At 39.0% G+C, this 16,107-nt stretch overlaps 1 protein-coding gene across 1 annotated transcript; it reads left to right on the plus strand.

Annotated features, from left to right (window-relative positions):
• Positions 1–3,783: 3,783 nt before the first annotated feature.
• LOC306947110 (uncharacterized protein) lies at positions 3,784–5,585 on the plus strand (the record flags this gene model as incomplete). Its single annotated transcript, XM_079536315.1, has 2 exons — positions 3,784–4,296; positions 5,223–5,585. 2 exons carry the CDS (start codon positions 3,784–3,786, stop codon positions 5,583–5,585), a joined length of 876 nt encoding a protein of 291 aa, XP_079392441.1.
• Positions 5,586–16,107: the final 10,522 nt, after the last annotated feature.

Below are 16,107 nucleotides of genomic sequence, written 5' to 3' on the forward strand. Positions count from 1 at the left end.
GTCATTGCCTCCAACTATAAACGCTCTATTACTTCTATGGTATTTAGGACACTGAAAGAAAAGAGCCCATAGAAAAGGGCCAGGGTTTTTTAATGTCAGCGCAAGAGAATGTCATCATTTGTTTCACTTCAAATCTTTGAAAAATGAAGTATAGCCAACATTATCTCAATTATATATACCTTAAAAAAAAAAAAAAGGAAAATTATTCTGTAGTTTCTCTAAAATTATGTGAATATTGTGTAAGAATCACAAGTAAACTAACATATAAACAGCAGAGCAAGTTTCTATCTAACTTTGGCTTACTAATGATATTTACTTTGAGAAGATCCAACAAGGGCTAGTTTTGTGTCATAAGTATGCAGCCAATAAGCATCCGGGCAGGCAGCTAAACCAGGGCGTGATAAGATTTCAGACCAGAACAATGCAAAATCCAACATGTAACTTCACAAACTCAGCAGTTAATTTCCCTAAAAATTAAATGCTGTTGATAATCACAAAAAGTGATTTACAACCAATTTCTGATCCATCTGTTGCACTGAACTGTAATCGCCTAAACAAAGGTGGATGCTGCTTTTTTTCTGACTAGAACTAGCATCTCGAAATGTCACTGTAATTCTTGTCACAGTCATCTTTCATTTAACATCAGATGAACTACTAAAGTCTCCCAGGCAGTTGTTTAGAACTGCCTACAGTACTCTTCTTTGATTTTGTCTCTTTTACTACTGCTTAAAAAGACTCTTGGTTTTGTTTCTCCTGACCTCACACAAAACTTTTGTAGTATTTTTTACAAGTTCAATATCAAAGTCTTTCTTCAGGAAAAAAAGAAGGAGGCTGAATTTGGACCTTCACATTGCCAAAGAAACAACAACATAGTAGCAAGACACAGGCACTGTCAAAGCATTTAAAGTTGGAATTCTTCAGAGACCTTTGTAAGAGCGAGAACAGAAAAATAACTTGATGTTACTGCACCCTGTGGGACTTCATTTTTGTTTTAAAACAGAAAACATTGTTCCTGAAGAAACAGCATATTGATTTGTATAATCTTTGAGTTATCAATCACTCTTTCATCAATTGAACGTGAATGATATACTTTTGGTGTCAGGGAAGCCTTCAGAGAAATATATCTTCTGAGAGACTGCAGGCATCAAAACTTATTTGTAAAATGTTTTGTCAAGAAACACGGGGCATGTTAGTAGGAACTAGTTACAGTTTTCTGCCAGGACTACAAAACACGCGGCCATCCTAAACTACACAAAACAAAGATTTTGAAAGGTACACGGGGCAACTGCATCAGACCGTCTCATAGTGATAGGGAAAAAAAGTACTGCAGAAGTCAAACTGCAAGAAAACAACTAAGAAAGCCTTCAGTATAGATGGTATTGATCAAAGGGAACGAGGCAGAGAACTGTTTTTCAGATTTCTGACTACAAGGGAGGGAGGCATTCTAAGCCAAAAGTAGTTCTTTCTTGAAGCAGAACAGTTGATTCAACACTTGAATCAAGATCAGAATTTATTTTTGTAACTCTGCCTCTCAAGACCCAAAATCTATAGTCTAGACAGTAAGTTTTGTTCCACTGTTGTTCATTATGACAGATTGTTCCCATATTTCTTTTCAGCTCTGCATTGAAGCATGTGAAATCAACAGAAAAATACTATGTCCACAGCATGCACCTTTCTGAAAATGAATAACCAAAGTATCACCTGAGGTACTGTCCTCGTGTTAATTTAGATTTATACCCTCCTCAGAAAGGACTTAGGCTTCAGTACTTGGTTTGTAGTTGTCTCACCCTCTAGTGGTAGAGACGCCTTAGTTCTCACGGAGTAAGAAATGGGAGATTTTTTTTCCTTCAAGCTGACTGTGCTCAATTGCCTAATTACAGCACAGAACGTAGAAATTGGTTTTTTTTTGTTTTTTTTGTTTTTTTTTTTTAATAGAGCTGCAGATCGTTGTCTTATAAGTGTCCATCACTTCTAACAGAGTAATACAAAATGTGCTGTCCTGCAGGCACTGAGATGATTAAAAAGGTGTTAATGAAGGGTAGCTGTGTGCTCAGATGTACTTCTTCTGTTATGAGAATGACTGCTATTCAAACTTTCCTAGGCAACCACCATTAGTGGTAATATTATGCCACTGCCCAAAGGTTCTAATAGAAAGAGACGCTCTGCTTTCCTCTAAAAACTCAAATTCCTTATCGAATTATCATTTAATAACAGGAGGCAATATTTTATTTGGATCCTCTGGTAAATAAAGCACATTTTAAATGAAAATAGAATGTTGGCCAGATATCTGATGAAAATTTAATGTATTCTATCCTGCTTTTGAAAAAAATAAAAGAAACACCACAATTTTTGATAGCTTTAGCTCCCAGAGTAATTGATCTGGAGCTTTACAGGATTAGATCCTTTTAAAAGAATGGATTAAATCCTGACGGATTTCTGTTGGAAATAGTTTTTAATGTTTTTTTTATGTGTATGGCCAGACTGAAAGTAAACTGAGAATACTTTGCTTTTTTCAAAGAAAATACAAGACATTGCCAATATTTAGTTACAAGCAGCCACTGACAGAATGGGAACTCTGGAGATGAGTCATCATTTCACAGTTAGTTCCAAGCATAATTTATTCTATTAAGAATCATAGAATTATTAAGGTTAGAAAAAAAGCAGTTCAGCCATCAACTCATCACCACCATGCCCACTAAGCTGTGTCCACCAGTGCCATATTTAGAATTTCCTTGGATGCCTCCAGGGACAGTGACTCCACCACCTCCCTGTGCAGCCTGTTCCAATGCCTAACTACTCCTTCCGAGAATAAATGTTTCCTAATATCCAACCTGAACTCCATGAGGCCACTACCTCTCATCCTATCACCTGGGAAAAGAGGCCAATCCCCACTTCACTACCACGTCTTTTCAGGGAGTTGTAGAGAGTGATAAGGTCTCCCCTGAGCCTGTTCTCCATACTGAAAGATCTCAGTGCCCTCATCAAGAATGTCTTTTGTCTGTTTTGCTCCAGCTCAGGAGAGCCAAGAGTCCCATCACCAGTGCTCCATTCAATAAAACTCGGCAAGAGGGCAGTGTGTGGCTAACATAAGAGCTCCACCAGTAGCAAAGGCTACTCAGCAGCTCATTGCAGTGCAGACTGAAAATGGAACATTAGATGTTAGGATAGGAAATCTGAGCATACTTCTCAAATCAAACATCCATATGCCAAGATGAAGATGGTAACATCCTGTTAAATCTGAACCAGAAATTGGCAAGCATACTGGTTTCAAAGAGGTACTGCTTAATCAACAGCTTAGACTACAGAAATGAGAGATCTTCAGTAAAAACTGAAAGCTTATCAAGTTTGCATAAAGTTGTCTAGAAGCAGATCAAAGAGGGAGCACTAGCTCTAGAAAGGTTCACAGGCAGAAACTAAGTCCCTACAGAAATGTGCCCAACAAAGCTATTAATGAATAAGTCTTCCTTTGGGAAATTATAGATATCTGTTTGCCTATTGGTTTAGGCAGCATAAACATCTGGAATCATATTTCCTTAATTAACAAGTATGTCACTGCCACATTTTGCTAGCAGTCACCTGTCTGTGATGTCACTGTGGTGCAGCACAGTCACCATAGTGATGTTTCTGAATGTCCCAGTCCTCTCTTTGCTCCCCACACCACGGGAGCCACATGCTTCATCCTGCTGATGGCAGGACAAACCTCATCGTCTGGAGAAACACGGACAGAAATTCCTGAGTGAAGAATTAATCATTAAATTAATCATTAAATAATTAAACATTAAAATGGAGATATCTTTATCAGAAACACCAAATGTTTCTGTTTCGGACATTGACTCGGCAGCCTCAGCTTTTTCTGTCCTTCAAGAACATGGTAAAGCAGATGCTCAGGATGCTGCCTTAGGATCTATAAAAGCAGAAAACACTTCTCAACGTTCATGTGAGGAAGCTTCCTCAAAAAGACTACCTCTTAATCTCTCTGAAAAGTGCTCTGGCAAAGGCAATGACTTTGCATCCTTCTCCTTTCTGAAAAAACTCTGGGAAATTGTTGAAAGCAAGTACTTTCAGTCCATTTCGTGGGCTGATGATGGAAACTCTATAGTGATTGAGGAAACACTCTTCAAAAGGGAAGTGCTGGCAAGGAGAGGATGTCTGCAAATTTTCAGCATTGGCAGCATGAAAACTTTCATTCGTCAGCTTCATCTTCACGGATTCTTCATTATGGAAGGAGATTTGCCAAGATCTGCTTCACGTGCTAAATTCCAAGCAGATGAAGCAGCAGTTTCCACTTCTAGCAAGGTACATAGTCCACCTAGGGTCCCCCTACCCATGAAATACTCTTGGGACTGGTGGGATTGGGGATTGGTGGTCACTCAGTATAAATAAGATGCCTGAAGGTTGGTGGTATTTGGGTTTCTAAACCAACTGTTATGCTTTTGAAAATATTACATTTCTCTGCTGCTCTCAAATGGCAAGAGTTTAAGCAAGGGTAGTTACTACAATGGCTGCTCTGAAAGTAATGTCTCCCACTGAATTATGTTGCCCCGTAGTGTCAGAAGTGGGTTTACATGGTATGGCAGTAGAGGATGAACCTCCCACCCTGATATTCCATTAAACTTTCTTGTTATGTGACACATAACAGTAGACAGGCAGTCTGACAAAATGGCATTGACATGGACATGTATGCGAAGCAATAGTGTGTCATTGAATTCTTAAAGGCTGAAAAAATGGTTCCCCTTGACATTCATGGACACTTGCTCAACTTTTATGGAGACCAAATGCTGGATGTCAGCACAGCGTGTTGGTGGATGGTGTGTTTCAGCAGTGGCAACAGAGACATGAATGAAGGCCTGGTTCTGGACAGCTGTGCAGATCTCCCCAAGTGTGGCACTCAGACTCTTGTTCATCTCAGGAAAAAAATGCACCGACAATGGTGGTGGCTGTGTTGAAAGAGTGTTTTGTAGCTGAGATTTATTCTATCAAATAGTTTTATTATGCTTTATATCTGTTGTGGTTTCCAATGAAATAAACAGGAGGCATTACTTTCAGGGACCTTGTACTTAACAGAACTGTACCATAACATTTTATTCACATGTATTCATGTCTAAAATGCCCCTGAGAGTCCTCTCTGCTTGTTTCTGAGGTTCTAATTACTAGTTATTGTGCCTTTGTCTTTTCCAATCTTGAAATGGTGGTGAGTAAATTTTCTCCTTTGCATTTTGTAGTTTCTCTACTATTACAACCCCTATTTCAAGAGAAATTATCCCCATCTGCTAAGAAGATTCAAGCGTAGTGCTGGTATAAAGAAGAGAGCATCAGGTGCATTCTTGATGAACCTGGATTTGAAGGAGGGCCACCTGAGCAGAAGCCCTCTGAAGAAAAAAGCAGGCCCTGCTGCGTCAGTGGGCACTGAGCTCCCTGGTAGCATCCACAATGCTGTTCTTGCTTCATCTGCTGCTTCTCTGTATCACACTGTGTCTTCTATACCAAACGGCCCTTTTCTACCAGGGCTGGGACCGGATACTGGAGCTGCAGGTGATGGGGTTGGACGTCAACACAATTTATTCTTCAGAAAGTATAGATGCTAAGTATCAAGTGAATATAGCAGTTCCAAAAATAAATTTTCTGAATATTTTCCAGTTGTCCTGTCCTGTTACTTCAGTTTGACAGTTGCTCTCCCTGTGCCCAAGGACGGGGGCACGTCTTCAGGCAGTTTTCATTTCTCTGATCCTTTTAAAACAACCATTGTTATCCCTGCCCTCTAGGTTTTAGAAGACTTGCTAAATGCTACGCAGGCACTGTTTGAAGCAAGTCTGGTCCAAGGAATGATGAAAGCACAGGGCATGCCAGTGGGCAGCTGGAGCTGTCTGAAATGCCTGATCCCCTTTCTTCTCTGCCCTTCCTCTCTGGGTAGATGCCATGATGGCACAGGGACAGGAGGCCTCTGATGAGCCATTCAGCTTGTGGGAGTCTCTGGTGGTCACTGACGTAAATTTAGCTACCTATGAGCAACACGTGCCTGGCACTGCCCTTCTGCTTACCAATCTGACCTCAGTGAGATTCTTGCAAATGAGTGGCTTCCAGCTGTGGGCAGCTTTTTGGTGCAAACATTCGTTTAATCCTGCTCCAACATAAGAGAGGTGAGCACTGATACCACACAGATGGGTGCTTTAGAAATATCAATAAAAAAAATAATTAACCAAGGGCATTTGAGCTGCTTGTGTCAAAACTTCCAACATTCAGAACGCCAGTCATCATGATTCTGGCTGACTTAAACTATACAAGAGTTAGCCTGTAGCCAAACTAATCCTTGCTTTGCATTCTGCAGAGCCACATTGCTGAGCACAACCAAGCATGGCTGTAGACCAAGACAGCTGAGCAACTGCTAATCAAATGAGCCAGAGGCCTTTGGCCATATTTTAGAGGAGGATGTATAAAGTACAAAACCACAGGAAGCAGTAGCTTACTTGCCAGTGTGCTAGCACATTTGCTAAAGATGTTGTTTTACTATTTTTAAAAAGCTCTTAAAAATCTTAATTCTTACTTGCATGGTGATGCTGATATTCAGATACAGTTCTACTATGTCACATGAGAATGCATTTTTTCTTTTTTCTTTTTAATTAAGTATAGATAATTGTGCATTGTTATAATAGTCCATATTCCCACTACAATGCTCCATTTCCTTTGTTCTTTGGAACTCGGCCTGACCTTGGCCAATTGGACTTCTTTTTTCACACCAGTACATGATAAATATTTGTGAAGATAAAATACAGAAAACTACAGCACTTTTATACATCCTGAAATTCTGCTGGCAAATGAGAACTCTTTCTAGTGGAGCAAATAAAAGTTTGCATCTATCACAGCTATAGGACTGTGAAGCATCCATAAGAAGCTTGACATTTTTTATGGCTGCTCCAGACGCCCACATCAGAACAACTAAGCAGGAATTGGAACAATGTGAAGAATCACTAAATCTAGAGAGCCCACATTGTAGACTTAGGAGGCAATATGGATTTAACAGCCCATGCAGCACATGATGCCAACACTACTATTTTAATTCCAAGTATTCTGTAGTATGTATACAGCTATCATCCAGGTCTTCAGAAATACTTCTGGAGAAAGCAAGCCCTCAGAGCATAACTGAAGGTCACAGAACCCAAAGTTTAGGCTCTTACTGAATCTCTGACTTCGAAGCCAGAGTCTAACCTATTACCACACAGCTGGATGCAGTCGTTTCTGGCTATGTCTGAAATTGTGCAGCCACGTTGTCACACCATGTGATCTAGGGTGCAAATTCTGCCTTAGGTAAAACTAGTTCACTTAACCTACTGCCCTACTTGCTGAATACTTTCTCAATTTTCCTGTGTAGTTTAAAAGTGTCTAATAAAAATGTTTTACTTAATGTTTCCTCATATATAAGTCTCAAAGCTTAGATAATGGGAACCAGATGACAATAGCACATACAAGCAAACTCATTTTGTAGATACGAAGTAGCTTTTGGAAAAGTGATTGAATTCTTGTGAGTGGGATGGGTTTAATTACGCCACAGACTTTGATCCTGTTTGCAATTCCAGTGTGAATTTGGGCAAAGCTTTACTGAAGTGATACAGTTACTGGCAAATTTAAAATAGGAAAAAGTGTTTCAAGATTCACAGCTGCAGCTGGAGGTCTCTGAGGAAAGAAGATGCTATAAGATAGGTGCTTAGAGCACATATGTTGTACCTGTGTATCAGACTCCCTCCTTTACTTTCTGCAGTCTACACAGTGAGTATTCCAGTCAAATAAGTCCATCAGAGAAGAACAGTGCAGTATCAGTGCACAGGGAACAAGCCATATAAAAGTTCGATATTATGCACTAATTTTAAGCATGTTTGATACATTTGCTATTGTACTAAACATGTAAAAATATCCACATACTGGATTTCACTTTCAATAATGTCAAATTAATGATAATAGATGTACTGTAGCAACAGAATAGAAACACCCACATGCACGGGAGAGGTCTCCCAGCATCAGTGAGAGAACTGAAACAATTCCCTGCCTTTCAGAGCAGTAGACAGACACCTGATTAGTGCCTGTTGCACTACTGCCTTTCATGAGCTACTGAACTTGAGGATTGCTGCAAGCAATGTTGAATAATTCCAATCATTTTCTTTCTCTGTGTAACAGCAGACACTCACCTATGATCCTATTTCCCTTCCAAACAATACATAGTGCAAAACCAGGATGAGGATCTGCTGATTGGAGTCTATAGGCCTGCTTGTCATGAAAGTTGCTCAAGTGTAATCACTGCCTAACTTGATTAACGACAGGAGTGGCATTGGTATGTGTATGGTCACAGTTAGCTGACATTACCACAAAGGAACTTGCACACTGGACAGGACTATCTTCTGCAGAGCTGAGCCTCTGAACACTTCCGCTCATTACTCACCATCACCTGAATTCAAGCATACAGCACTTCCTCCTGGGGAAGTCAGATATTTACCTGTTTGAGTTTCCTGTCATTATCATATCAGATCACAGAGGATTCAAGTTTACCTTGTACTAGGGTCAGAATAATTCTGCACATATTCTCAATTTCATCTGTATGTGACAGTGTAAGTAGAATGTTACAAAATACACTCTCCATGGCCACAGCTTCTGACATGAATAACTGGTCAGTTATCCAAATGGTTTTACACAGGGGAAAAAAAAAAGAAAAAAAGAAAAAAAGGAAAAAAAAATAAAATAAAGGCTTTCTGGAAGATCTGAAAAGAAGCCTCTGTGAACAGGACTGCCATTAGTACTACAGGTGAAGAAGCACCTTAGGACACACTCTCCTATTAGCCAGGGAGGAGATGGTAGCCAGCATCCTGACACATGTCAGCATCAGCGTTGTGCAGGGAAGCAGTGATGCGAATATCAGCATGTGTTCCCACCACTGTTTGCTCTCACTGCATTTTACAGTTGGAGTCAATTGACAGTCACCACCCAAGGGAATTCATGCTCTGGGCAAACCATTATTCTACTGAGGTGACCATGTGGAACTGCACAAGGAGGGTGGAACTGTGCTTTACATGCTGTTAGCATAGTTGTAAAAAGATTGTTGGATGCTGCTTCCCTTCAGAAGCCTTGAGTTGCTCGGATGTGTTTACCTAAAGGGAAGGAGCATGGAGCTCCTTTTGCTTGTGAGCAAGGAAATGAGGATTAAAAAAAACAACACAGTAATATTGGCATCAGTTTGAAACCACAACCTTTTTGTACAGTATTCAAAAAGCTGCCAAGGCTGGTTATTGCCCATTGTTTATAATGCTCAGACAAAAATAAATGAATAAATAAATAAATAAAAACTGTGCTTTGTATTCATACATCAGCAATAAATCCCAAAATCTTTTCATTCTTTTATCACTGTCTGTCTCATACAACTACTTTAAAGTTGTGGTGAATGTTAAGCAACATAATTTGGAAGCATAGATGAAATAATGCCTGCTGTATCCTGGAATACCAGAATTAGGCCTTATCAGTGCATGTCAGTCAGCAAAATAAGAACATACATACAGAATGTATTTCACATATATGACAGTGATGTATGTGCAAAACATTCAGGTTATAGTCTCCTCTTCTGACTATTTGTAGTCTTGACCATTTATACAGCAGCTTCCAACTATGCTAGTGCTAATTCCTAAGCAAATTTAAGCAACTGATAACAAAGCAAAATTCAGCAGCTATGCAGATTTAGCACCAGTACTCTAGCAACACGACGGAGAGTTTTTCTTTTAGAAAGAAACAGGGTTGCTAAAAACTATACATTAAACTGATTTTACAGTTTTACACCTCTGTTCATCCTTAGTACTGCAAATAATTCCTTTTAAATAAATTTCAGTAGTATCAGACAGAACAAGTTAAAGATATGCATAAATATTTCCAGGATCGGGGTCATAGCATGTGGATGCAAGTTGGAAGAAGAAGAAGGAAGTTAAGCTAGTTTTTCCATACGAGGCTTCTGCTGTGTGTTAGTATTATAGCGTGTTTCGTGAAGCTGCACAAGGCCAACAACTTTACCCAGCTTCCACAGCAAGCCATTCAAAGGTTTAGCACAGAAAGAAAGCTTCACTTCCTTGCTTTTGTCAGTTAATATTAGTAGTATGTGAACTTTAAAAAATATATTTAATGTATTTCAGGCTTGGGTTTTCTTGGTACCTGAGTGACACCTGGAAAGCAACGTGGCCTTGGAGAATACGCCTCGTGTGTGAGCACTGCAGTGTGTCAGCACCACATGAGGGTTTTCCCTCAGTCCGCTGGAAGAGCTTTTCTCCCAGCCAAAGTGGGATCAGATAACACTTGGGAGAAGAAAATGCGTGTTACTTATTGCAAGTCATTCTAAATTGCCATTGTTCACTTCGCAACATTTCTACTCAGTGGGCATAATCCCAGAAACTGTTTAATGTTCGCTGAATGACACCTCTGTGTGTTCCAGCATTCCTCATTTAGCATCTCACTTGTATTTCCTTATCTCCTGGGCAACTATGAAGCTTTAAGCAGAAAGTGACTGACAAAGGCTTGGGGAAAAAAAGCCTTTTTCTTCTACTAGCATGTAGCTGCTTTTTTATTCTCAACTGGATAATTTTTTCCTCACAGTATAAAACTCAAAATACTTCGTACCTTTGAAGTTGTTTGTTTTGTTTTGTGTTTTACATGAAGAAGAATCGGTTCATCAGAGCAATTTCAGGAGAATGACCCCAAGTGACACCAGCTGGCCTCGGCAGTGACTGGCCCAGTGCCACCCGGAGAAGAGCCAGGGGCAGCCAGCAGCACACCAAGGGACCTCAGGGGGCAGGAATCTTTTCTAGCATTTCCTCCTGAAGCAGCTTTCGTCAGCTTCATTAGCGTTGCCCTGAGAGGGAAAGTGAGGGGACTCAAGCTGCAGAAAGGAGCCATGAAGGAAAAAGAACTGACCCAACCATTTAAGCCTTCCTTCTCTTACCTAAAGTCTGCCTCTCCCCGTCGTCGCCAGGCAGCAGTCGTGCTGGAGGCAGAGCCACAGGCAGGCTGAGGCACAGCGCAGCCCACAGCGAGCAGTGAGGAGGCAGGCGCTGCAACGGCACCCGGGCTGCGGGTGGTGATTTTGGCCTTTGCTGGTGTGTGAAATTTGGCTTAATACATAGTCGTGCCTCCCAAAAACTCTGATTGACGTGGAAATAGTAGGGAAAGGGAGATGCAGGCAGCGGGCATTGGTTTGTGTGAAGACGCAGAATAAGAGCAGGAAACACAACTCAAGAGTGCTTCATTTTCTACTTTCTACCACTGTGGAGCTGCTTCTTTTTTAATCCTATGGAAGAGACAGTTTCTGAACAAAGGCTGTGTGAGGAAAGCAGCTGGGAAAAGGTAAAGTCCACTTAGGGTGTGCTGGTGGCAACAGCTGTCGCAGACCTGTGGTGCTGAGGTACTGCCTGTGGGATCCTGCGCAGACAGGATTACTTGTGTAAAAATGGTACAGATGCACAAATACTCAAGTACACTGAAAAATATACATATAAAGATTAGAGGATTCAACCGACTTGAGGTAAAAAAATTCTGTAACAAAATATTTAACAGCAAAATTCTTCGGAGTGTGAAGGGAAAGGCCTGTCCGAACTGGTGGAACTGGGGAGCCTAGTTTCCTCTGGTGCCTTTTGTTGTTCAAATAATCACAAAAAAATAAAACGTTACATACAAACAAAACCTTTGGGCATTTTCAGAACTGTTCTGAACTGAATCTGAGTTCTGCACAGCTGCTTTTTTCTGTTTCGTTTTTCAGTTTTGCTAGAGGCTAAAAAGCACATTGAATGATGAAATCCAAGGAAATTAATCATAATGCTCTTGATTTCACCAGATTTTATAAGTCAGTTCTTGAAATCACACTGAATTTAAAACAGTTTGAAATAAGTTGCAGAACCCAATTTTTAAGATTTTTACATTTGTACTTATGCTATGAGACAGCAGGATCTCAGTACTTGGGTGTCATTTGTAATGATATAAGCACTCCAAGCCATATTGTATTTTATCACCTCCGTTTCAGTGGTAAGTTGTGATTTTGAGAGCTTGTCAATTTGGGTCCATCCACAACCATTGCAGTAGTTTTAGGCTAGTGCTTTGAAGCACTGATTTCTGATTATTACCTATTTAGTGTCACACTTGTGCTCTGTGGCACATCAAATAGCAGAAGAAATTAACTCACTTGGAACAATTACATCCTTGCTGTACTCAGAAAGCATTCCTGGGCAGATGATAACCTCTTTGTAATAGTTCACAATAAAAAGTAGCAGTAACTTCTTAATTTGTTCCAATGTGATTCACATTCCGCACCATTCAAAAAAAAAAAAAGAAAAAAAAAAAACAACTTGTCCAAGGGTTTGATTATTAAGAAAAAAAATTACTAAATATGGTTAAAGATTATTTCAGTTAATATAGTGAAGGCTCAGGTAGCCTCACACTCAAAAAGAAAGGAATTTTCAAATAAAAATAAATAAGAAGCAAAAAGAAAGCAGTAAATTCTTTAAGACTGATATTAAGAGTGTGAATTGTGCAGTATTTCCTATCAAATATGCTTGCAGGCACACAGTGGCATTCATGCACTTCAGAGTGTCCATTTCAGTGCCTTCTCCAAAGCCCACTTTTTTTCATCAAGTCAAATAATACTGCACTGGGTAACCAGAAAAGAAGATGTGAGATACAGTCTATTCAATTGCAACAGCTGCATGACCAGTAATTATGAGAGTACCTTTGAAGATGAAAAGTATTCACCTGTGAGTGAATACTTTTTGACTAGTATCTAAGCTTATCTTGCCCCTTCTGCTAAGGCTGCATACTTTGTTGGAGTGATGGGATATACATTTGTTTGGTCAAATCATCCTATTAAGATATGATACTGACGTTGTCAGTTTTCCTGCTGTTGTGTTTTATTTACTGTCATTAGGATATCGCATAAATAATATTTCGTTATTTTGCTGAGGTAATTATTCCTGAGAATTTCTTGTTATGGATTGTTCTCTACTGCATCTCAGTCATAGCACTGAGTTATATATGGCCACAGAAAGTGAGTTGGTCATTTATACTCAGCTGAGTACATATTCCTGAAGGAAAAGGGTGAAGTAAGGATTCATAAGATGATAAATCACCACATTTCCCACTGTGACTGCTTACATTTCTAGTCCAATAACCATTTCTTAGGCTGTTCATTCCTGTGTTATTTATCTGCTGTATGCAGCAGTCTCATATACTCAAGACACCGTGCATCTGTTCAGACTCAGAAATCTGTACTGAAGTGCATAACTGAAGTACAAAGGAAAACATCTCACTTTTATTTTCTAGCACTAAAATAAGTACTGGCATTTTTCTTAGCGTCAGTTAAAGTCCAGTTGGAAGAGAGGGCAGAACAGAAAATAGCACTGATTTTTGTTAAGCTAGATTAGGACTTCAGTCTAGCCCCTGTGTTCCTAGCAGCAGCAAGTATCAGAAATTTCAAAGGACGCTTGCTCACAATTCCATTTCCAAAAGCAGAAACACACTTGTTCCAAAGCTGAGTGCAGCCAAGAAGGTATCATTTCTAATATTTATCACACTAGAAAAAATAGAATGCATTTAATATCATTTTTTATGATTAAAACTATTTGAAGAGTAAAACATTTATAGAGAAACATGCAGGCCACAAATTCAATGATTCCAGTGACTTTGCTTTTTTGGGTAATACAGGAAAAGCTGTATAGCAAAATAATCCATGCATGTAGATGTTTCAAGCACTACAGTTTTTTGAACCAAAGCTATGGAAAAAAAAAAAAAGCATACAAAAAAAGTGCAATTTCATAACCTAAAATTGCTTCGGATAAAATGTTTTAGTTTGGAGGAACAACAAAATAAAAATTGTGACAACTGCTTTAGCTAGAACGTGTAAGCCTGGAGAGTTACTTCCTATAGGTTTGAGTGACTTAAATAGATATGAAAGTACTAGTTATCTGAAGGCAAGACAAGGATATGTATATAGGTATGTGTCAAGATAAGTCTGTGTCAATTGAGAAGTGCAGGAGAATTGTTCAGCACTGCAGAATAACTGAATAAAGTCTCCAACACTATAATAGCTTCTGGAATTTCCAGTAGTATAATTTGTGTCCTGTATTTGGGTGAAGGAAGAAGAAATATTTTGAAGTCAATTGAATGCATGTGCCAGGTGCTTGCATTAGCAGCTCTCAAGAATGAAATCTAAAGAGCAGAGCGGCATCACTGTCCTATATATTCTATCTCATTCTGAAGGTTATGCTTTCTTAAGAGGCAAGAGAATAATTTAGTCTCTATGTTCATTCAGCTCCTGGCTCAAAGCCCACAGGATCAGGGAGAGAAAATTCACCGATTCCAGTGAGCTCTGGTGTCAGCCTTCTGTCATTTGACCCAGCCCTGCAAACCATTCCTCTAGTGAATGATTCTGAGTCAGATGTTCTAGGAGTGCACAATTTGACTTCTTTTTTGAGACCAGAAGTGAAATGAAATGCTGCATCTAGCTGTGGGCATGCATCCACTAGGAAGAACCCTAGCACATTTCACTTCTGACAAGTGAAAACTCAGGTTTGTCTTGTATGCTCTTAAATCTTGTCTGAAATTATTCCTTACTTTTCTTTCCGGTATAATGCTGCCCCTTCAACATGTTTACTCTCTAAATGCAAGGGACAGATATCGTTATCTTGCAAAAAACCTTGGAATGGCAAATGCAGCTACTCATACGAATCAGAGCACTAAATGCAGGACTATCCCCAGACAAACAATAGCACTGTTAAGAAATGAAACCTTGATATCGTTAATCATCAAGGAGACACAAAATTCCCCTGGTTGCACTTTAATCAGTTAATTTAATTTTGCCATTTACTTCAGTGGAGCTTGTTTTTCGTTGGGAGCGTTTAACTCATTTATTTTTCTAATTTAAATCAAATGAGAAAAGCAGCACATGGACAATAATTCAGACTGGAAATATGTTTGTAAGCATTAAAATGGTACAGAAGGATTCCAACTGACTAAAGAATGCAGTGATTTACAAAAGAAAAATTAACAAGAGTAAGTTTTCTCAGTGCCCTAAACACCACCCTAGATCTTTACTGGGTTTAATAATTAATGTTCGTAATATTTTCTTGTGGACAACACAGGGAAACCACATTATGGCTGAGATAGGAATGATCACTTTTCTGCATGGCCTCCTTTTCTGCAGCAATAAATGCGCATAAGGCTCGGTTTAAGAATCTCACAGTATACTTAAATTTCTGATCAAGCTGATTTGAATTAAGTCCTCCATGCTAACCTTTTTAAACAGAACTTTACAACAGACTATAAAACTGTTGTTTAAACAATACTTCCCATAATTGCCACCAATAAATGATACCTTTTTATTGCCGTTAGAACACTCTAGGTTACCAGTTTCCAGAGATCGCTGCAGTAATCTGTATGCAACTTTGTCTTATGTTGTTAATAATTGTATGGTTTTCTCTTTAGAATTCAGAAACTGGAAGAGCTTAAGAAAACATGCAAAATGCTGAGGATACACGTAAGTGAAATATTTAATGTCCATCATTCATAAAAGTTACATTGTTTACATAGGGTTCATTAGTATATAATAAAAATGTCATCTTAATGAAAGATTTTCTGGCAAGTTTTTATATGTTAATTTGTTTAACATATGCTTTGGCTATACAGCTAAATAGGAATATATTTTTAAAAAATCTTTCTGCAAATAGTTGCTTAACGCTTACAAAACCTCATTACTAATAATTGGTTATTGTCACACTTGCTTGTCGCCTCGTAAAAATCATCTGCCTTTTAGACTGGGAATCTCAGGAGCAACTATTTGTAATGTACTTGCTCATTGCATAGTGACCTTGTAAACAGCTCAGGGATCCACAAATTATATCCATGTATTCTAAAAGTCATTGAAAGTTTTACATACTGCCTATGTTTTCGGATATGGAAGAAGAATTCGGGGTTGTTTTACTGCTGATGCCGATGGGATTTAAAAAAAAAAAAAAAAAGTGTCAGTTTTATATAGCAGGTTAAAAAAATAAAAGGTAAACACCAAAAGAAATACTTTTCGCTGTGTAACAGTATTGCTACCTCATT

Source organism: Tetrao urogallus, assembly GCF_951394365.1.
Source record: "Tetrao urogallus genome assembly, chromosome: 5".
Lineage (NCBI taxonomy): Eukaryota > Metazoa > Chordata > Aves > Galliformes > Phasianidae > Tetrao > Tetrao urogallus.